The 25,094-nt window shown below is 34.5% G+C and overlaps 2 protein-coding genes across 2 annotated transcripts; both read left to right on the forward strand.

Annotated features, from left to right (window-relative positions):
- The first annotated feature begins 218 nt into the window (after positions 1-218).
- LOC144295424 (olfactory receptor 52D1-like) lies at positions 219-1,175 on the forward strand. The gene has a single exon (XM_077867818.1). The coding sequence runs from the start codon at positions 219-221 to the stop codon at positions 1,173-1,175; it is 957 nt and encodes a 318-aa protein (XP_077723944.1).
- A 13,798-nt stretch (positions 1,176-14,973) lies between these two features.
- Positions 14,974-25,045, forward strand: LOC144295425 (olfactory receptor 52E2-like). The gene is made up of 2 exons (XM_077867819.1): positions 14,974-15,886; positions 25,044-25,045. Coding segments are annotated over exons 1-2 (915 nt in total).
- Positions 25,046-25,094: the final 49 nt, after the last annotated feature.

Genomic DNA, 25,094 nt, shown 5'->3' on the forward strand with positions numbered 1-25,094 from the left:
GATAGATAGATAGTAGATAGATAGATGATAGATAAATGATAGATGCTTTTCTACTAGTATTTCTTACATGAAAAATATAGTCCCATATATTTGATGCATTTCAAGATTATACTACTGAAGAAATAGTTCAATAGCCAACATCTCTCCCACCCATAATGAAAAAATTGGTATTCATATATTTACAATTTTTGTGATTTTTTAAAAATTTGGACAGGGTCATGGAATATCTACTGTTAAATTACAACAGGACCAGTCTTCGCCCTACCACCTTCCTACTACTTGGCATTCCAGGATTGGAGGCTGTCCACACATGGATTTCTGTCCCTTTTTGCCTCGTCTACTTAGTATCACTGATGGGAAATATTGCTCTTCTATTAATTGTCAAGACAGACCACAAACTGCATGAACCTATGTACCTCTTTCTATGCATGTTGTCAGTAGCTGATTTGATGCTTACTTCTTCTACACTTCCCAAGATACTCAGCCTCTTCTGGTTCAATTACAGAGAGATCTACTTTGAAGCCTGCCTCCTTCAAATGTACCTCATTCATTCTTTGTCTACTATGGAATCTGGATTTATTTTGGCCATGGCTTTTGACCGCTACATAGCCATCTGTCACCCATTAAGACATTCCACTATCCTAACACCTGCAGTGATTGTAGGTTTGGGTTTGGGCATTGTTTTCAGAGGAGCTATACTCCTCAGTCCACACCCCTTTTTACTGCGGTGGCTTTCCTATTGCAGAACTAATGTCATCTCCCATACCTCCTGTGAGTTTATGGCCCTAATAAAACTGGTTTGCACTGAGACCAAGATTCGTAGAGCCTACAGCCTAATTGTGGCATTCCTTACAGGGGGGTTGGATTTCATATTGATCATCTGTTCCTATGTCCTTATTCTTTTCACTGTCTTTAATCTCCCATCCAAAGCTGCCCGCCTCAAGACCTTAAGTACATGTGTCTCCCATGTATGGGTCATCTTAGTGTTTTATACACCAGCCTTCTTCTCTTTTCTCACTCATAGGTTTGGTCACCACATTGCTCCACATATTCATATTTTTGTAGCCAATATATATCTTCTTATTCCACCTATGATGAACCCTATTATTTATGGTGTGAAGACAAAAAGAATCAGGGAGAGATTTTTTAAATTCTTAACAATCAAATGTGTTTGAAAGCATATCGTGTTTCTTTTAAGATTGCCCTTTGTTTTCTTTCAAAAGTTTGACACTTTACTGAAGAATATCTTCTTTTCATTCTATTTCAAATTTGCTGAGCTTCTTGTATATGAGGATTAAAGTTTTTTCTTCAATTTTTGAAAATTTTCAGCCATTATTTCTTTAAATGTTATTTCTGTTTCTATTCTGATTCTAGGATTTCCTTTCTAAGTATGTTGGTATTTTTGTTAGTATCCTGCAGATCTTTGAGACTCTTTATTTCTCTGTACTATTTTTTTTTTTTTTTGCTTCTTTAGCTGGATAGTCTCAATTGGCCTCTTTTTAAGTTTGCTTGTTTTTTCCTATAAGTCTAAACATGCTTTCAAATACCTGTAGTGAATTTTACATTTCGTTTATTATACTTTTCCATTATATTTGGTTCTTTTAAAATAATTCCTATGTCTTTATATTCTCTATTTGGTGACACATAATTCTCAAACTTTCTTTTTCTTCTTTAGACTTGCTTTCTTTTAGTTCTTAGAACTTATTTATAATAGCTGATATCAAGCCTTTAATTAGCAACCAAGATTTTTATTTTGAGTGCTTGTTTTTGTTTGTTTGTTTGTTTTAAACCTTGTGCATGTGCTATGCACTCAGGTATGAGGCTTTCTAGATTCCTAGGAATATTTTGGAACTTTTCAAATCCTCCTATGGACATCTCATTCTGTTTTTTGTTTGTTTGTTTAAGTTTTATAGTCAGTTTTTTGTTAGCCCACTCAGTAAGTTTGCCTTAAGATACTCTAATGTTAAAGAATTGCCACTACAAATGCCTTTTTCTCAGAGGGTGATTTCTGAGTCATGTCAAATAAATAAATAGACAAACAAAGGAAACCAAGCCTTTTAATGGGGCATTTTAGTGAGCTTCCAGTTGTGTCAAATAGTGACAGTTTATTTTGGTGGTGAATTTTGGACTGCCATCCCAATTTTATTTCTTTCCTTGGATGCTTAAATGTTGGTTTTCAATGATATAGAATGTATTTGTAAGGACTTTTAATGCCTATGTCTATTAATTCTAGTATCTGTATCATTTCTGGGTCAGTTTCAATTGATTCATTGTTCTCACTCATTATGAACTTTGTTTTTCTACTTCTTTTCATGACTGATAAATTGGAACAGATACCAGGCATTATATATTTTACCATGTTGGATGCTAAAAATTTTTTTGTATTTCTGTTTTAAAGCTTCATTCTGAGACTTGATTAGATTGAAAAATTGGTCGATCTTGTCAACTGTTGTTATTAGGCTGCACTATGTGAAAGCAGAGCATCTAGTACTCATTTTGCCCCACTCTCTGGTCTCCCTATATCTTTCTATGTCTACTGTGATATTGTTATATAGAGACTATAGATATAGATTTCACAATAAATTATGAAAAATCCCAGTATGGCTTCTCAAAAAGGGTTGGCTTCAAGTATTGGCCCAATTTTTTGCGTGTGGTTCTTCCTCCAGTTTTGGGTAGACTGATTCACACATGTTTTGGGTAGAGTAGCTCAAACTAATCTGAACTAATTAGTTGCTGCACATTTTTTTTCATGTGGAAAGATGCCTTTCCCCCCCATCTTTTACCCCAAACTCAGTGGAAAATCCTGACAGAGGCTTTCTGGCAGATACTACAGACACACAGTGGAGTGAAAAGAAGAGGAAGGGAAAATATTATTACTTGGTTTAGGGATGTAGGACCAGGGGCAACATGACACCAATGTCTGCCCTGTCTGTATTCTGAACCCACTGACAATTGAGGCATTTTAAAGCAAATACTTTGTTTTAAATATACCTTTATTAAAAGCAGAGCTGCTTTTGGAGGATATTGCTTTCATCTGCATGAACGTTGCCTCTATTTTTATTTGTAAGAAAATCTAGACATAATTACCCAATCATTCACAGTCAGGGCTTTATTGCTATCCATCTTTGCACAGGTGTTTACCCATATCAAATTTAGGGCACAGAAGAGCTAAGCAGAACTGGAGCCCCCTGAGGGCAGCTGGCTCTAGGGTATAAGGGAAGATTTCCCTTTTCAATGAGGGAAATTTTTTATTTTATTTTATTTTATTTTATTTTATTTTATTTTATTTTATTTTATTGTATTTTATTTTATTGTATTTTATTTATTTTATTTTAATTGGAGTTCAATATGCCAACATATAGACATGAGGAGAAGAAAATCTATGTACCATTTATTATCATGGCTGCAACTCCCATCATCATTAATCACTACTGCTTATTAATGTGATTCTATGTTATTCATTCTATTTAACACTACAGCTATATTAATTTATTCAAGCTTCATATAGACATTATGATATATGTACTACTAGGTCCATATTTTAAACTGTAGGAAATTTGAGCTTGTAAAGACTAAATTATTGAAAATGGTTGTACAGTCAGTAGATGGCAAAGCCAACCCTGAAACCAGGTCTTCTACAGCATAAGGTTCATCAGTTTTACCTAAAGATGCTCCTGCTGGCCTTAACAATAAAAGGAGGTTCGTCCATTGATAAATCTTAGCCACTTAGTTCCCCAGGTTTACAGAAGAAGACTAAAAACCTTACATTCAGAGTATTCTAGATTATTTAGTAATCAAGAGATACAGAAATATATGTATGCATATATTACTATCTATATATTAATGTATATATATCTCTATTTATTTAAATCTTTTTAAAAAAGAAGAAAAGGGATAGGATATAGAATTCCTGATATTTCACACATTTGTTTTATAATTTGACTATCTATGGAATAGATACTAGTATCAAATATCCTGATATTAATAAGAAATAGATATTAATATCAATATCTTGACATTAATAAGACTATGCTTTACTTGCAGTTTATGTATCAAGTAAGGGCCTTTTACATTACACTGAGAAAAAGGTCTTTGAGAAAGGAAACTCAGATCCTGGGATAAAATATGTTATATAGCATTATACATTTTTTCCTCTTTCATTCAAGTTGACATATTAAATCTCCCAATTATAAATGTGTTCTTTGAGACATCTTCAGTTACTTTTGTTTGAATTAGACAAATCATTTATCCTATAAGCTTTAGTGAAGATATCATAAGCAACATAAACATATGCAAAATTAGCGGTGCAGTTGACGGTCTAGGGAAGTCTGTAATAGCAGATTGGACAGAGAAGACTAATGACAGGAGAAGTAATAGAAAGGGGGACAAAATGACTCATTGAATGGTCTATTTTGACTTATGTCTGGGGTAATAATTGCTCCTTCATGGTCATCAATGATTGTCAGTACTAATTTAAAAGATTCTTTCCAAAGCTATCAATTAATCACAATAGGGAATTTAATTACACTGCTTGACATTGTTACTTAGTTCTTCATGTCCATTTGGAAATGGAAATCTCAAGCTTACATTTGAAAGGCAATATTAGAAAAAAACAGCAACAATAATAAATATAAAATGACATTTTGTCAAATAGTAAATAGGGAATTCTATTTTATATACTACTAATTTTAATATCACAGAACCCCAGAAAAATAGATATCATCCTCCTTTTTAAGATAAGGAAATAACATCAACTAAGCTGATATAACTTGGGCAATATCTGGGAGAAATATGAAATTTTAGGGAATATCTGGATAAATATGATCATTTCAAGCTATCTCTGAGGCAGGTACTGCATGGGTAATACTTTATTGGCATGACACCAAAACATACTGACTTAGAACTCTACTGTTCAGAAATGTGGGGCTATAGAAAGTTGAATCAACCTAATGTTGTAAAGATTATTTTCCCTATACAATCTATACTGTTTAGTCCAACAAAAGTACAGTTAAACAATCACCATTATGACCCTAATACCCACAGACTCTTTAATTCTTAGTTCCTGAGGCTAGTCCTTTGGTGACCAAAACTCTTGAAGACTGTCATCTGTCTCCTCTAGAGGAACAAAGAGATATTCTCACTTGTGATCATTGACAGCCAACTCCATGAAGCATTAATTTTCCATAACCCTCCTGAAAACCCCATGAGTACCAGAACAAGAAGTAGGAGGCAGCCAGTTTGTCTTATAGCCATCTGAAAGCCCAGTACAACACAGTCAAAGACCAGCCAGATGAAGAAATAGGAGGAGTACCTAAGATAGGCATTTCTACTCAAGAGAAAAACCGAAGAGTAATTAAAAACATTAAACAGCTTATATGGCAAGTTTAGTGAGCAGCAAATGGACTCCAACCTAGGAAAGAAACAAGGTCAGAAAGGTCTTCTGCTGGGCCAGTCTTTATGTCAAAAGTTAAATTGTAGGGGCATCTAGAGGGTCTCCAAAATAGGCTAAGGTAAGTAAAAGAAAAGCACTTAGGGAATTTAAAATGGAGGCTATTTATCTAAAAGAACAGAATTATTTGAACATAATATTTTATGGACCTACTGGTGCAGCTGAACAAAATATTTTGAAGATGTAAAAAGAAATTTAAGACCAAAATTAATGACAAACCAAATAAACTCTAAAATAGTGCTCATTTAGCTGCCACTCTAGTGATGTGTCTGAGAGGTATGGCTGGATGCTTTGTTTGAACTTCATAAAGTGAGATTAATATAAAGATCAAGTAAAGCCAAAAATTAAGGTTTGGTTTTTAAAACTAAAAATCAGCATGTTATTAAATTGGTTTTATATGATATAGGTCATCTCACTTTATTCACAATTTCCATATGACAGTGACTGGATACTTTTTCTCATAATGCAATTGAAATATTTTTTTGAAAATTCAAACAACATTGAAAAGGCAAAAGGAAAACATTTGTCTAGAAGCGTAAACACAGGGATGCCTAGGTGGCATAACTGGTTAAGCATCTGACTCTTGGTTTTGGCTTGAGACATGATCTCAGGCTTGTGAGATCAAACCCCACTTCAGTCTCCTCACTCAGCAGAGAGTCTGTTTAAGTCTCTCCCTCTACCCTTCCCCCCCTAAAATACATAAATAGATCTTTAAAAAAAGTGTAAATCCAGTATAATGACAATAAAGACAATGGACATTTTGTTAGTATTCCTTTCATGGAACTCTGTGGTTTGCAGTCTACATAAATATTATAATTTTCCATAATGTGCACAGTATACATTTTTGCTCTAGAAATTACCTTTTATTTTCTACCACCATTCCCTATATAGTCTCAAAGTCTCTCTCAAGTTAGATAGTGTGACCAAATTGTCAATCCTGTTATACCTTTTACCATTCTTATTTGTAGTTTAAAGAAATATTAGGAAAAAAAGAAATATGAAAATCAAGAGAATGTAGGTGGTTTTAAAAATTGCTGAAAATGGAATACATATTTTACATGATATTCTACACTTTCTGACTCTGAGTGACTTAAGAATAATGCCACTGTCAATATCTAATCCTTTCTGATTTCCACAAAATATTTGTTAGTATAGATATATTGGACCTTATTAAACTCATTCTCTGTTGTTAGGCATTCAATTTCTAAAGAAAAAATTCATTTATTAACTATCTAGTTATGTAAATTTTATTTTTTAGAAGACATTTAGTTTAGAAGCAAAATTGAGAGGAAGGTACAGAGAATTCCTATATACTCTCTGACCCCACATACACATAGCATACCCTACTATCAACATCCCTCATAAGGGGATGCATTTGTTACAGTCAGTTAACTTACATTGGCACTTGATTATTGCTCAAAGTCCACAGTTTGCATTAGGGTTAATCCTTGATATTGTACATTCTCTGTGTGGTGACAAACGTATCATGACATGTGGCGTGTATCCATTGTTATAGTATCATACAGAACAATTTCACTGCAATAAAAGCTTCTGTCCTCTCCATATTCTTCCTTCCCATCCCCCAGCTGCTAAAACTGTCTCCCTAGTTTTACATTTTCCAGAGTGTCATAGAATTGGGATCATATAATATGTAGCCTTGGCTTCTTTCATTTAATAATATGCACTTAAGGTTCCTCCATGTTTTTTTCATGGCTTGACTTGTTATTTATTTTTAGTGCTGAATAATATTCTATCTGAGTGTACCACAGACTTTTTTTTTTTTTTTTTTTTGTATAACAGACTATTTATTCATTCACCTACTAAAGAAGATCTTGGTTACCTCCATGTTTTGGCAATTAAGAATAAAGTTGTTATAAACATTCATGTGCAGATTTTTGTGTGGGCTTAAGTTTTCAACTCCTTTGGGTAAATACTAAGGATAGCAATTGCTGACTCATATGGTAAGGTATGTTTAGTTTTGTAAGAAACCACCAAACTTCTTCCAAAGTGAGTGTACAATTTTGCCTTTCCACAAACTACAAATAAGAGTTCCTATTCTTCTACAACCTCATCAACATTTGGTATTGTCATTGTGTCTTGAATCTTCCCAATTACAGCAGGTATGTTATGCTATATCATTGCTGGTTGAATTTGCAATTCCCTAATAGATGATGTTGAGCATCTTTTCATATGCTCTTTGCCATCTGTATAGCTTCTGGTGAGATGTCTGTTCAAATTGGGTTGATCATTTTCTTCTTGTTGAGTTTCAAGAATTCCTTATATATTTTGTGTAACAATCTTTTACCAGATATGTCTTTGCAAATATTTTCTCCCACTTTGTGACTAGTCATCTTATTCTCTTGACTGTCCTTCACATAACAAAAGTTTTAAATTTTAATTGGAGTCTAATAATCAATTATTATTTCATGTGTGGTGCCTTTGGTGTTGTAAAAACTGATCCCCCAATCCAAGGTCATCTGCATGTTCTCCTATGTTATCTTTCAAGAGTTTTCTAGTTTTGCATTTTACTTTTAAGTCTGATTCATTTAGAACTAATTTTTGTGAATGGTTGTAATATCTGTGTCTAGAATTACTTATGGCAGGAATTCAATTTACATTTAAGTTTATGTCACTAAATTTTGCTATGCTAACTACTATTGTACATAGTTTCTGCTTCTATTTATTTTATTATTTTATTTTTTAAAGATTTTATTCTTTTTTAAAATTTTTTATTGGAGTTCAATTTGCCAACATATAGCATAACACCCAGTGCTCATCCCACCAAGTGCCCCCCTCAGTGCCCATTACCCAGTCACCCCAACCCCCCACCCACCTCCCTTTCCACTACCCCTTGTTCGTTTCCCAGAGTTAGGTGTCTCATGTTTTGTCACCCTCACTGATATTTTCACTCATTTTATTCTTAAGTAACTTCTACACCCAACATGGGACCTGAACCCACAACCCCAACATCGATAGTCAGATACTCAACTGACTCAACTAGCCAGGCTCCCTTATTCCTTCTTTTAAAGTCATGTTTATTAAAATATAATTTATGAAGTGTAAATTCTATCCTTTTTAGTGGGTAGTTCTATGAGTTTTATTTATTTATTTTTTATAGTAGTCTCCATGCCCAATGTGGGGCTTCAGCTCATGACCCTGAGATCCAGAATCACATGCTCTACCAACTAAGCTAGCCAGTGCCCCTCTGCTTCTATTTGTATGCGAATTCTGAATCATTATGTTACTTGTTTTACTTATATTACTTGTATTATACTACATTTCAGTTCAAAGTTATATGCATATTGAATATTCTTTAATAAAATGAGCCATTTTTTAAAAAATGTGTAGTCCATAAGAATTGCTGTCTTTTGAATTACTTGCAGATACCCTTTCACTAACTTTTCTGTTTGTTTGAATTGTTTTGTCTTCCTTGATCCATATTTCTTTGTACATTGGGGAGTTTACCATTTTTGTGCAAGGTATTTTTTCTTCTAATCTCATTTTTTAAAAATTGTGATTGTGGTTTTTTTTGCAATGATTGTTAAAAATAATTTCTTAATAGTCAGGTAATTCTGTATTTTCATTTGATAATTCCTGCTTTAATTTTTTTATAACTAGCTAGCACGATAAGAAGATATGCATATATATATGTATAAAGAGGAGAGAATATAGATTATGATATATGAAATTAAATTCTATAATATAATGTAAGATATTGTATATACTAAACCATTTTGTTGTTTTTTATACATTTAAGTTTTCAGTATAATTTAGCTGAACCTTATTTTTCATATATATTTTGCATATAAGTAACCTGTTTTACTGGCACCAGTAGTTGCATAAAATGGATTTACCCTACAGATTTAGAAAACTATATTAGACATATGAAAAATTCCAATGTATATTGGGGTTTATCAATGGGGCTCTTTATATTTTATTATTGTTGGTAGCAGTGGTCTTATTTAAGTGAGCAAAGCCTATTTCAAGATAATAAGATATTTCTGTTTTCTTCTAAAAGCAATATTTTTTTATTTTTTTATTTTTAAGATTTTATTTATTTATTCATGAGAGACACACAAACACAGAGAGAGGCAGAGACACAGGAAGAGGGAGAAGCAGGCTCCATCAAGGGACTCGATCCCAGGTCTCCAGGATCATGCCCTGGGCACTTGGTGGGATGAGCACTGGGTGTTATGCTATATGTTGGCAAATTGAACTCCAATAAAAAAATTTAAACCATTGAGCCACCCGGGCTGCCCTAAAAGCAATATTTTCTAATTCACTAATTGTACAAACTATATAAAGTTGATTTTTGGGGGGAAGAGGGTGTAATATAGGGTGGACATACACATTTCCTTGATATGCCTACCTAATAATCTAATATTCTTTGTTAGAAACTCCATTCTATCCACACATTGTTATAGATCATATGTGGGTTTCTTTTTTCCAGTTTTTTCTTTGTTGAGGTACAATACAGATAACAAAAGATTTACCATCATAACCATTTTTAGGTGTACAGTTCAGTGGAATTAATACATTCACATTGTTTGCTGCTATCAACACCATCCATTCCATGCCTCTTCATTCTGTAAAACTGAAATTCTATGCCTATGAAATAGTAATTCTTCACTTCTTCCTTCACCCAGCTCCTAGCAACAAACAAATATATTTTCTCTTATGTTCTCTGTGCCTTTGGTTTCTTATTTAGTAAATCATTGCTAAATTCAATGTCATAAGGCTTTTTCCTGATATTTTCTCCTAAGAGTTTAGGTCTTTGATCTATTTTGAATTAACTTTCATTTATGGTGTTAAGTAAGAATACAACTTCATTCTTTTGCATGTAGATATCCAATATTCCCAGCACCATTTGTTGAAAACACTGTCCTTTCTTCATTGAATAATGTTAGCACTATTCTGTGGTTGTGAACAAATGTGAAACATATACTTTAGGGTTGTGAACTAATAGTAAATATACATATGTATATACCTGCCTCCAGTTTCTGACTCAGGGCTCCTAAAACTGTTGTAAATTTCTAAGTGATTTGAGCATTAGGAACATCTTTTATTCTAATGAGATGACTCAGTGTGGGCTCCTGGATCGGCACTGGTCACCAGAAAGACCAAACCATAATTAGAAGCTCGAAAGTTTCATCCCTAACCCCCTGCCATTACTCCAGATAGAGGAAAGGGGCTGGAAATGGACTTAGTCGTTGATCATGCCTAAATGACAAAGTCTACATAAAAATCCCAATTGTATTGGGTTGAGAGCTTCCGGGTTGGTGAAAACATCATCCACCTACCAGGAGGGTGATGCACTTCAACTGCACAGGGACAAAAGCTTTTATGCTCAGGACCTTCCTTGACCTTGTCTTATTATCTCTTCATCTAGCTGTTCATCTATATCCTTTATCATACCTTTTAATAAACTAGTAAACGTAGGTAAGTGTGTCTCTGACTTCTGTGACCCATACTAGCAAATTAATCAAAAGTGAGGAGGACAATATAGCAACCTCTGACTTAGAGCTGATAAATCAGAAGCACAGATGACAGCCTGGATTTGTGACTGGCATCCGAAGTGAGAGCACTGTTGTGAGACTGAGCCTTAACGTGTGGGATGTGATGCTATCTCTAGGTGGATAGTGTCAGAATTGAGTTATATATAGGACACCCAGATGGTGGTGCAGAATTGCTAGGTGGGGGAAACCACCCTCACATCTGGTATCAGAAGTGTTGTGAGTAAGGTAGTGGTGTAAGAGTAAATGAGAAATACAAGAGAAAGGACTGAGTTTTTCCTAACACAAAGGTTAAATCCCATTTGTTCATAGTGTGTACTCCTTCTAATATGCTGTTGAAGTTAGTTTGCTGGTATATTAATAAGGATTTGTGCATCAATGTTCATAATGAATATCATCTATAGTTTCCTTTTCTTTTATCTTCTGGAACACCACATATGACTTTGTTTTATCCTTATTCTGTTTCACTGATCTATTTTTCTATCCCTGAACTGATCCACACTGTCTTAATTATCTTAGCTTTTAATTGTTCTACTATCTTGTATTGAATGCCTTCTAGGAAACTCAAGGGGGGAAATCAAATCTTTTGCCTTTAGTGTGATGCTTATTCTAAGGTTACTTATTTATGTTTTGAATATATTTTCTTGGATAGAGGACATTTCATTGTATAGTCAATTTCTGGGCTATACTAAGACTTTTTATCTTTAGTAATGAATGGCTATTGAATTTCAATAAATGCTTTTTCTGCATATATTAATATAATCATATGTTTCCCTTTCTGTTATATGCATTAATATGAGATTATCAAATATTAAGTCAAACTTGCATTTCTTGACAATATTTTGATTATCATTAATGTTGAGAAGTCTTCTGTGAAGAATAATTTATATTTACATGCTTATTTGGGTAATCTGTCTTTTTATTCTATCTGCTTTTAAGATCTCTAGGAGTTCAGAACTCTTGACTTTTTTTATTTTTATTTTTTATTTATATTTTTTTAATAATAAATTTATTTTTTATTGGTGTTCAATTTGCCAACATACAGAATAACACCCAGTACTTCTTGACTTTTTTTAAGAAGTTATTTATATTGAGATACAGTTGATGTATGACATTGTATAAGTTTAAGTTGTACTGTTGTTAATTTGGCACATTTATATATTTATATATTACAGTGTTAATCATACTGCAATATGTTAGCATTAGCTAACATCTTTAATCATATCTTTTTTTAATATTTTTGTGTCTTAGTACCATTTTTTTGAAGGTAGGAACACTTAAAATATAATCTCTTAGCTACTTTGAAGTTTATAATATAGCATCTTTGTCTATAATCATTATGCTATGCATTAGATCTCCAGACATATTACTGGTTGCAACTTTCCATTGACTTTTTGTTAATTTTTAGAAGCATCACTCAAATCAAATTTGATTATCAACTGACATCATGTGATAGAGTAATTGTGAGAATAATTGTGTACTCCCTCTGGTATCATTTATACTTCTCTGAAGGTAAAGAAACATGTGTTGCAGGGTTTGAGCCCCTGGGACTGCCCCAGTAGAGCTATAAAATCTGAAATTAGCCTTCCATATGGGAATAATTCAAATCTCTGAGTTCCTGGCTTTGACTCAATACAACACAATTAATCTGGAGGGATAGACAACTCATCTATGTTTACTCAAGCTTAAGAAGTGAGAGAGGCAGTTATGAGGAGATTGTAATATATTAGTATGAGGAAGACCTTTCTGGAGCTGAAGAACAAATACTCAAAACTACTTTGGACTCCTGAGACTCAACTGGGCCAAAAATAAACTGAGAGCATAAAAACAGGGTGGTCCCTCTGAAGATAAGTTAGAAACTTCTCTGGATTGCCTCGTAGTTGACAGGTACATCAGTGAAGCCCCATCATAAAGAACTACCCACTTAGAAGGTTAGATGAAGATGCTCTTGAAGTTTTCCTCAACCATCCTTTAGAAATTCTGGTTCACAAGTCAACTGGTACCAACTTTGGAAAAGGAAGTGTATCCAGGTATATTCTCTGGGCTTAGGAATAATTTAGTAAGAAATAACATACTAACCATTAGTTTCAGTGTGAATTGATTTCACAGTGAACATCTGGCATTAACAGATATTGTAATAGAAAGTTTAATATTATTTTATGGATTTTATATAAGCCATATTAGTCAATCTATAAACCACAGTTATAAAACAAAGAAATAAGAATTTATGTCTTTATTGTCTCTGTTTATGCTGTGAGGTTCATTTATGATAAAATTGGTGAAAACCTTTATCATGAGCTTTCCCTTTGTTTTTATTGCATATTGTACTGGAACAAAGGTGAAGTATTGTTTTTTTTTTTTCTTTTATAAGATTTCATTTATTTATTCATGAGAGACACAGAGAGAGGCAGAGGGAGAGGCAGGCTTCCTGCGGGGAGTCCTATGTGGGACTCAATCCCAGGATCATGACCTGAGTCAAAGGCAGATGCTCAACCACTGAACCACACCCAGGCGCCCCAAGATGAAGTTTTGAAATGAAACTAGAGTGTGTTTTCCCTGATAATATGCTAATTGTGTGACTTTGGAGGAATAGTTAGCTTATGTAAAGTATAAGTTTCTTCTTTCAGGGGGATCCCTGGGTGGCTCGACGGTTTAACTCCTGCCTTTGGCCCAGGGCGCGATCCTGGAGTCCCGGGATCGTGTCCCGCGTCAGGCTCCCTGTGTGGAGCCTGCTACTCCCTCTGCCTGTGTCTCTGCCTCTCTCTCTCTATCTATCATGAATAAATAAATAAAATCTTTAAAAAAAAAGTTTCTTCTTTCATAGATTGAGAGTAATATCAGCATCACTAGATTTTATACAAATCAGGAATTGGAGCACCAGAAATGACATTTGCATTTTGTGTGGTAACATGTTACGGTACAAGAAGGTAGCCACTGTTACTACTTTCAAATGTTGATGTTGTTTGATTGATTTAGAGCTCATCAGTCCTTCTTTCCCAAGTGTATTCTGATTTCTTTGGTGTGGTAAGAAGCTCGTGTACCTTAATTAGCACTTCAGTATAAATTTGATAAGGAGAAAGATTTAATAACTTAATGAATAATGTATAAAATTGTGGAATCACTATGTTGCCTACTTGAAACTAGTAAAAAATTGTATATCAACTACACTTCAATAATACTAAAAAGAGGCTGTGTTCTTTAGCAAGTAACTTCCTCTCCCTGGGAATTGTTTTAAACAAAATTTAATGGTCATCCTTTTGGGGAAATTATATATACATATTATATATGTATATTGTATATATAATTCAATATATGTGTAATATGAATTACTATGAAAACATGGACAATCTATCTAAGTCACATTTCCCCAGGAATCCTAGAAAATCCAGGAAACGTACTTTTTTGGGTATGTCAATGACTTTGTTGCTGCTTTTAAAGCTATTATACATTTAAGTGCTCAGATGCTGGTTCTTTTATTGCCAAAAACTCCTCAGGGCAGCAAATTTCAAAGGTATTGTCATTCAAAGCATTGTTAAGTTTGGAAAGCTTATTATTCCTTCAGGTCTTGCTTTCAAAAATCTCTATTTAGAATTGACCTCAGGCAAAACGTTTCCAAGACCATAATTATTTTGGAGAGGTACTTTTCACTGAGGACAATGTTATAGGTTCCCTCCATTGGCTTGTTAATGTGAGGAATCTGATTTATTTATCAAAACTTTGGTTCAGCCTGGTATCACAGACAGAAAGAGAATACTTAGCATTAGGCAGAGTACTGTAGAGCTCTAGCTAGTTCTTAGTGAGATTAATAACTTGCAGTGAGTAATGCAATACTTGTAATTTCAGAGAAGCTCATCAAGGAGGACTAAACATTTGAATAAATTTGCACAGTTGTATTTTTTCACTAAGTAATTCTACCTTATATTTATCCGAGCGTATGTGCATTTGACTGCTCCTGGGACAAAGGAGGGAAAGAAAGCAAGAATATATCTTCAGGTAGCCAGAATCACCACCATGGTTGACTTTAACTCCACTACATTCACCAATCCTAGTACCTTCTTCCTGATGGGCATACCCGGTCTAGAAGACTTGCACATTTGGATATCCATCCCTTTTTGCTCAATGTATATTGTTGCTCTCCTAGGAAACATATTCATCCTTTTCATCATCAAAACTGAGACTGCCCTCCATGAACCCATGTTCTATTTTCTTTCCATGTTAGCCATCACAGACCTCACCTTGTCAACCTCCACTCTTCCCAAGATGTTGGGTATATTCTGGTTCAGTGATCATGAAATCAGCTTCCATGCCTGCCTCACTCAGATGTTTTTCATCCATGCTTTTTCTGGGGTGGAGTCAGGGCTTCTTGTGGCCATGGCACTTGACCGGTATGTGGCAATCTGCAACCCACTGAGACACTCATCCATTCTTACAAATTCTGTGGTGGCTTATGTTGGCATGGTGGCACTTCTACGTGGATTAGTACTAATGACACCACATCCCTTCCTGGTGAGGAGATGGCCATATTGCCAGTCCAATGTAGTTCCCCACACATACTGTGAGCACATGGCTGTGGTGAAATTGGCTTGTGCTGACATTTCCATCAATAGTCTTTATAGTTTGGCTGTCATCATCTTAATTGTTGGGACTGATGTGACATGTATCTCTCTGTCCTATGTACAAATACTTCGTACTGTATTTAATCTCCCTTCTAATGATGCCAGGTTGAAAACTCTCAGCACTTGTGGGTCTCATGTATGTGTCATCCTCACCTTCTACATCCCTGCTCTTTTCTCCTTCCTCACCCACCGTTTTAGTAAGCATATACCACTGCACACCCACACCCTGCTGGCCAACATGTACTTGTTGGTACCTCCTATGCTGAACCCTATCATCTATGGAGTAAGGACCAGACACATCCGAGAATGTGTTCTACAATTATTTATGACTAAAATCAATTGAGAATTCTGGGTCCTACTTTTCTACTTATTCTCATCTTCCTATAATTCTTTGGTACAAATTTTTTTTTGGATTCTATTCTAGCTTCAGTAAGACCAAGTATTAGAATCTTAATTCTTCCACTTACTCTTCTGTAAGTGGAAGTTATAGTTAATATATAGAGAATGAATATGGAATGTAAAGTGAGTCATTCCCATTGCTAGTGCAAACACTGTGTATCTTTCAAACTTGTGGAAACTTTCAATCAGAACTCTTATTCCTGAAATGAGCAAATAAAATAAAATGATGACTCATTTTGCATTATCTATCCACTCCTTATCTAGCAAGCATCTGTAATGTGCCTAGCATTTATATGGGCATAGAAAACATGACAGTAAACAAAAGAAGCAGAATTACTTCCCTTAGTGGAATTTATAACCAATAAAGAAAGGTGCTAAATGAAAGCAATTAATGTATACTCACTATAGCCTTTTCTAATACTGTTTAATATCATAAATTTCAGTCAGTTTTTTTAGTTGTATCCCACACTTTTTGATTGCTGATTTTCTATTTGTATTATTGGATACTAAAATAAGAATCTGAAATTCTCCAAATATAATAGTATGTTTGACTATATGTTCTTTCATTCCATCAGTTTCTCTTCATGTAATTTGAAGCTCTACACTTAAGTGCGTATGCACTTAGTATGGTTATGTCTTCTTGGAGGATTCTTTTTTCTTTATATAATACCCATCTTTATCTTTGACAATATTTCTTATTCTGATTTCTACTTTGTCTTATATTAATATAGTTGCTTCAGCCTCTTTTAAAAACTGTCTGCATGGAATATATTTCCCATCTTTTTAACTTACATATGTATTTATATTTAAAGTATGTTTGTGTACACAAATATAGTTTGGATTTTGTTCTTTTATTTTATTTCTATCTCTATCTTAAATAGGTGTGTTTAGAACATTTTCATTTAATAAAACTGGTGATATGGTTGATTTAAGTTTACCATTTTGATGTGTATTTCCTGTTATTCATCTTCATCCCCTTCCGCCACTGCCTACTTTTGGATTTGAATAGTTTTAGTATTGAGTTTTAATTTATCTATTGGTTTCTGGCTATAATTATTATATTTTTTTTAGGGATTGCTCCAGAACACGGTTTTCCAGTTTGAGCACGATTACTATTTTCAGCCAGATAATACTTTGATGCGAAGGTTGTCCTGTGTACTGCAGGATGTTTAGCAGTTTTTATGGTCTGTGGCTGCTAGATACTAGTAACAACCAATAGGGCCTCTGGAAATTGTCAAATGTATTATTGAGAGCAAAAATAACTGAAAACTACCCATCTACAGATTTCAGTATACATACCTAACCTTTCACAATTGACTTCAAGTTAATATTTACCACTTCAAGTGAAATCTAAATGAACCCTACCGTTATAGGATCCTGTACTTCCTTACATGCTGCAGTTGTCATATATACTCCACATGTCTGAAAACCCCACAAGGGCTATTTAAAAGTTATTTTAAACAACTGAAGCAAATGTGTTTTATATTTAGCCAAATTATTATAAATTCTGTTGCTCTTCCTTTACTACTGGTCTAATTTTCTCACTTGTATAATTTCCTTTCAAATGGATCTCATTTTAGGTTTTCATTTTAAGAATGTCTGCTGCTGATGGATTCTCTCAGATTTCCCTCATCTAGCAAAGCCTTTATTTCATCTATATTCCTGAAAAATATTTTTTCTGTATATAGAATTCTGGGGTAACTGATTTTTTAGAAAGTAAATTTCAGCATTTTAAAAATACCGTTCTACTGTTTTCTGATGTTTCAGCTTCTTTTGAGGAATTACAGTCATTCAAATTATTATTCATCTATATATAATATGACATATATTTCTGACTCTGCAATAAATTTTCATTATCTTTGGTTTTTATCAATTCCATGTTTTTTTCTATATGTATGATTTTCATCAAATTTACTTGTTTTGGGAGTCTTAAAATCTGTAAATTTATGTCTTTAACAAGTTTGAAAATGATTTCCCATTGTTTCATTAAATATATTTCTCTGTCCAATATTTTTTTTCTTTTCCCTCTGGGTTCCCAGTGACATGAATATTAGAGATTTTTAAATGTGCTCCACATCCCTGATGCTCTGTTCATGATTTTATTTTTTTCTCTATTCTTCAGATTGAATCATTTTTTCCTAATCTGTTTTCAAGTTTATGCTTTCCTCATCTTCATTCTGCTATTGGGTTCATCTGATGAATTTCAGATGTTAAGACTTTTACTTGTAAAATCATGGCTTTGTTATTTTTTAATACTTTCTATTTTCTCTGCTGAGGCCATCTCTTTTCCATATTTTAACAGTGTTTACTTTTAAGTCAGAATTTATAGTTGTAATGACTGCTTTAGAGTCTTTGTATAATAATTCCAACACTGAGTGATATTGAGATTGGGATCTGTGGATTATTCTTTCCCTTGATAGTCACATGTTTTCTGGTTTTTCATATGTTTAACAATTTTTGAAAAATTTTATTCTGGACATTTTGAATATGGATCTTTTAAAACTCTTTATAGGGAGTTGATTTTGTTTTCCTTCATTTTGTTTTGCTTTACCAGGAAATCAATTTGGTTATATTCAGGCTACAAGTCCACTTTGCCTCCTGTGGTGGTTCTAATAAGTGCCTTTTGTCTGTCCAATATTTGTGTTACTCATCCTGAGTTTTGGAGATGGTTTATACTGTAGTTCAGTTCTCAGTGCCTTCATGTGTTCTGTTGTGTCTGTCCTATGCATGTGCAGTTCAGGAGTAAGCTCATGGTTTGTGTCAGTTCATATACAGAATTTAAAGAGCTACTTATCCATTTCCCTTCTCTCCAGGATTCTTTTAATATTCTGCAGTTATAAAGGGACACCTCTCACATTTCCATGATCAAAAAGGCAGCATTTCTGAAAGAGTTGTAGCTGCATGTATCACCCTGCCGTCAAAACACATACTGCCCTTGGAGAAAGAAGAAAGGAAAGAGGGAAGGAAGAAAGGAAAAAAGGAAGAAAGGAAGAGAGGGAGGGAAGAAGGAAGAAAGGAAGGAAGAGGGAGAGAGACAAAGAGATAGAAAGAAAGAAGAAAGAGGGAAGATAATGGTAGGAATTTCACATACATTCTCCAGTATCAGCCTTATCTTTTTTCTTTCCTTTCCCCTCTCTTCCTTCTCTCCTCCCTCTTTCCCTCCCTCCCTTCCTTTCCTCTGTTCCTCCCTCCTCCTTTTTTTTTTTTGCTTTGCTTTTTTTTAAGATTTTATTTTATTTATTCATGAGAGACACACATACAGAGAGAGAGAGAGAGAGAGAGGCAGAGACACAGGCACAGGAAGAAGCAGGCTCCATGCAGGGAGCCCAATGTGGGACTCAATCCCGGGACTCCAGGATCACCACCTGAGCCAAAGACAGACACTTAACCGCTGAGCCACACAGGCGTTCCTTTTCCTGCTTTCCTTATTTTTCTTTCCTTCCTTCCTTCCTTCCTTCCTTCCTTCCTTCCTTCCTTCTTACTGACCAGAAAGGTAAACCTTTTCTTGGAGTTTCAGCTGATTGTACTTTTCTATGAAAGGGATACAACTTTCAGTTGGGTCCAGTAGAAAAACAAAGAATAAATCAGGAGGATCCTCCTCTTTCTCTTCAGCCCACAGACACCTTGATCCTCTGACCAGAAAACAATGAGGTTTATTTTGTAATTTTGTTCCCTGTAAAACCTGCTATGTCTCTGTGGGATGCTTGTTTTCTAATCAGTGGAGGAAACAAATATAGAGAAAATGTTCTTGAGAACCTATATGCTATAAGCCACTTCTTCAAAATTTGACTTCAATTTTAACTTGATTGATTTGCTAACTTTATAGAATTCTATGGTAACTGTTTTATAATTTGTCCAGATTTTAGTTTTAATCTGTTGGAGAAGCTGGCTATGGTGGACTTGTTGCATTTTAGTAAAACTAGACTCTGTTTATAATATAAAGTTTTAAGTATAAATATAGTAGAACAATTGAAGAGAAATGCTGTGGAAAAAATAAAGGAGAATGAAGAGATGTTGTGTATGCAGTGGAAGATATATTTCTATTTAGTGTTGTCAGAAAAGTATCATTTAATAGATAGTACATGAGAAAGTATTTGGAGACAACAGATTTAACAAGACAAACTCTAAGAGTACTTTAAGGAGAATAAATAGAAAAAAGCATTGCATTTTGCACTGTCCTTCAAATCTGAAAGAAATGAGAAAGCCAATATAGCTTCAGAGTAAGAAGGAAAATGTAAAGGAGAGAATAGTAGAAGAAATAGTTCAAGGATATCTCAACCCCACATGTAGAACACCCAGGTAATGCTAATGTATTTGGCTTATGTTATGAGTAAGAATGGCAGTCATTGGGGATATGTTTTAACAACCTTATTGATGTCTGACATATAGTAAATATAGTTAAAATATACAATTTAAGGTATGTTTTCATATGTATTCAACTGTGAAAGAATTGCCAAGATAATAAACATATCTTTTATTACTTTAAATTTCCTCATGTGCCTATGAAATACATACTTATTGTCTTCTCCTGAAGTCCATCCTGTTTTCCCAAGTAATGACAGCTTGTGTCTATAGATTAGGTAGGGGCTTTTGTTTTTGTTTTAATTTTATATAGATGTAATTATACACTATGTCTCTTTTCTTCTGGTATATTCTTTTTTCATTAAACACATTATTTTAATATTTATCCTCATGTGATATATATCATCAGCTTATTCTCTTATAATGCTGAGGGTATAATATTATGTAGATAAGCCTGAGTTTGTCCATAAAGTCATTATTGATAAATATGTGAGTTGATTCCAGCTTTTGGGTATTGTGAATGAAGTAGCTCTGAGTATTTGTGTATAAAACTTTCTGTGAATATATGCCTACAATTTTCATAGGTAAAATTATTTAGCGGTAATAAGCAATTACAACAATGTTGCAGGATACAAGGTTAATATGCAAAAGTCAGTTACTTTCCAGACTTCCAGGGAAGATGGTGGAGTAGGAGGACCCTAAGCTCACTCATCCAAGATTCAACTAGAAAACACTCACATCAGTGTAAATAAGCCATAAAATGACCTGAAAACTGGCAGAAGAAACTCCACAACTACATGTAGAGAAGAGGTCTAGACACACCTCAGAGGGTAGACAGTGTAGAAATGAAATCAGAAACTAAACAGACTTGTGGGACTGTCCACAACAAGGAGAGATGCTGTAGCCCTGGAGGAGAGGAAAGCAGACAGTCACACCAGGGAGCCCACATGGGGAAGATGAATCACCATAGGAGTACCAGAACACCAGCTTCTTACAACTAGCAGGACTTAAACCATGAATTTTTTTAAAAAAAATCAGTGTGCTAAGTTCTGGGAGAGCCTGGAGGATGAGAAGACACTGAGTCCTTGCCCTTAAAGAGACAGCATAACAAACAGCCCAAGGAGATACAGCATAGAAGCAACAGTTTGAAAGGTGCTTGGAGCATACAGGAGAGTTATTTACTAATCTCAGAATGTGTCCTAGAGGGACAGAAATCACTGGGGAAGTCCTCCAGGAACAGAGGAACTGCCAGAAGCCATTTCCCCTCTCAGGGTAAACACATGGCAACCTGTGGACTCCTTACCTAACTTGCTAGCACTGCTGTGTCCCCCCACTCCATGCTGTATTTCCACCCTCTGGACAGCCTCCTTCAATCTGGGTGGTATAGGTGCCCCACTGTACTGTACTTGAACAGATCTTCCTTTTCCAATACTCTCTTGGCAAGAGGCTATAGAAAGGGATACCACAGGACAGGCAGTGCATGCAGCCACTACAGTGTCAGCACCAGTCCAAAGTCAGTCCTGTTCTGGAAAGTGGGAAAGATAACCATACGCACTAGTTAGATAGAGATCCAGCAGTGGGCTGGAAGAAGACAACTGATCTGATTGCAAGCCCCACCCACCAAAAAAAGGTTCTCAGGAGACAACACAAGGAAAGCACCCTTCAGTTTTATGCAACTAGTCTGAGTCAACCAAGCCCAAGATATCCTTATACTGGCCCAGTAACACCACAGGAACCAAAAACTGCCCACAAAAGGCCATTGCAGATGACTGGACTAAAGGAAAAAGTGGCTCAGCCACAAGAGCAGGGCATACACATCACACATAAAAGATACCCTTGAAGTGCCAGGTTCCAGTGAACAGAGGCACTGCATGGTAGGGCACTACAGGACCTCTTCATCATAAGGCAATTACTTTCAAGTGCAGGAGATACAACTGTCTTTCCTAACACAGAGAAACAGACACTGAGTTAAACAAAATGAAGAGACATAGAAATATATATCAAATGAAAGAACAGGACAAAATCACAGCAAGACACTTAAGCAAGATGTAGATAAGTAGTATACCTAATAGAAAATTAATTAAGTAATTAATTTTATTTATTTATTTTTTAAATGTTTCCTTTATTTATTCGTGAGAGACACAAAGAGAGAGGCAGAGACATGGGCAGAGGGAGACATAAGCAGAGTCCTGCAGGACTCAATCCCAGTATCTCAACCTGGGCCAAAGGCAGATGCTCAACCACTGAGCCACTCAGGTGCCCCTGATAAAGAATTTAAAGTCATAAAAAAAAAAAAGAATTTAAAGTCATGATCATAAAGATACTGGACTTGAGAAAAGAATAGAGGACATCAGCAAAACCCTTAACAATGAGATAAAAAAAAGAACCAATCAGAGATGAAGAATTCAAGAAGTGAAATTTAAAACACACCAGATGGAGTAAACAAACTAAACAAAGCAAGAAAAAATCAGTGACTTGGAGGACAGAGAAATGGAATTAATCAAGCTGAGCAGGTGAAAGGAAAAAAAATTGCAAAAGGAGAAAAGACTTAGGGAACTCAGAGGCACTATAAAGCATAATAATATTTACATTATATGAATCCTAGAAGGAGAAGAGGAAGAAAAAAGGAATTGGAAAATTTGTTTGAAGAAATAATAGCTGAACACATCCTGAATCTGGGGAAGGAAACAGAAATCCATATCCAGGAGGCACAGAGATCACCAAATAAAATCAACCCAAAAAGGTCCACACCAAGACACATAGCAATTAAAGATGGCAAAAAGTAGTGACAAAGAGACAATTTAAAAAGCAGCAAGAGAAAAGAAAGCAGTTATATATAAGGGAAACCCCATTAGGCTCTTAGCTAATTTTTCAGCAGAAATTTTGCAGTCCAGAGAGAGTGGCATAATATATTCAAAGTGCTGAAAAGAAAAAAAAAAATCTATGGCCAAGAATACTCTATCTCGCAAAGGTTTCATGCAGAATAGAAGAAGAGATAATAGTTTCCCAGACAAACAAAAGTTAAAGGAATTCATGATGACTAAATGAGCCCTACAAGAAATGTTACAGGAGACTCTTTGAGTGGGAAAACTGTAAGTGAGAGTAAGGAAAGTAGAAAGCACAAAAGCAATAAAAATAAGTATATTCGTAAAAATCAGTCAATGTATTCACAGACTAAAAAGATATAAAGTATGACACTATATGCCTAAAATGTAGGGAGGAGAGGAATAAGAATGGGTTGAAACTAGAGCTACCATCAACTTAATATAGACTGCTATATACAGAATATGGTATATACAAACCAAGTGGTACCAACAAATAAAAAACCAATAATAGATATACAAAAAATAAAGAGAAAGGAATCTAAACATATCACTAAAGAAAGCCAATTTATTGTGAGAGAAGACAACAAGGGAAGAAAGGAACAGAGAAGAACTAAAAAAAAAAAAACAAAACAACAGGAAATATGTCAAATAAAAACATACCTATCAATAATTACTTTGAGTGTAAATGAGCTAAACACTCCAATTAAAGGACATAAGGTGGTGGAATGGATAAAAAAAAAAAAGTCCAAAACCCATCCATATGCTACCTATAAGGGACTCATTTCAGACCTGAAGACACATGCAGATTGAAAGTGAAAGGATAGAAAAGCATTTATCATTCAAATGAATATGAAAATAAAAGCCAGAGCAGCAATAACTTATCTCAGAAAAAAAAAAGAGACTCTAAAACAAAGATTGTAACAAGATACAAAGAGGGACACTATGCAATTATTCATGGGACTATCCAACAAGGAGATATAATAATTGTAAATATTTAAGTACCCAATATGGGAGCATTCAAATACTTAAAGAAGTTAAAAACAAATATAAGGGATATAATTGATAGCAACACAATAATAATAGGGCACTTTAACATCCCATATACATCCATGGACAGATCATCTAAATAGAAAACCAACAAGGAAACAGTGGTTTTGAATGTCACACTGAACCAGATAGATTTAACAGATACATTCAAAATATCCTGTGCTAAAATAACAGAATACACACTCTTTTCAAGCACACATGGAATATTCTCCAGAATAGATTATATATTAGGCAACAGCACAAGCCTCAACAAATCTAAGAATATTGATCATACCATGCACCTTTTCTGAGCACAATGTTATGAAACTGGAATTCAACCACCAGAAAAAAATTTGGAAAGATCACAAATACATGGAGGTTAAACAACATGCTACTAAACAAAGAATGGGTGATTGAAGAAATCAAAGAGGAAATCAAAAAGTACATTGAAACAAACAAAAATGAAAACACAACTATCCAAAATCTTTGGGATTCAGCAAAAGCAGTTCTAAGACGGATGTTTAGAGCAATACAGGCTTACATAAGAAGCAAGAAAAATCTTACATAAGCAATCTAACCTTACACCAGTAGGAGCTAGAAAAAGAAGAAAAAGTAAAACGCAAAGCCAGCAAAAGGATGGAAATGATAAAGATTAGAGTAGAAATAAGTAACATAGAAACTAAAAACAAAACAAAATAAAACAGGTCAATGAAACCAGGAGTTATTTCTTTGAGAAGATCAACAAAATTTATAAATCTCTAGCCAGACTTATTTTTAAAAAGAGAGAGAAAAGAATCAAATAAACAAAATTACAAATTAAAGAGGTGAAATAACAACCAACATCATAGAATACAAATGATTGTAAAAGAATATTATGAAAAACTATATGCCAACCAATTAGACAACCAAGAAGAAATGGATAAATTCCTAGAAATATATTACCTACAAAAACTGAAGTAGGAAG

The sequence above is a fragment of the Canis aureus genome, chromosome 23 (assembly GCF_053574225.1).
Source record: "Canis aureus isolate CA01 chromosome 23, VMU_Caureus_v.1.0, whole genome shotgun sequence".
In the NCBI taxonomy this organism is placed as follows: Eukaryota; Metazoa; Chordata; class Mammalia; order Carnivora; family Canidae; genus Canis; species Canis aureus.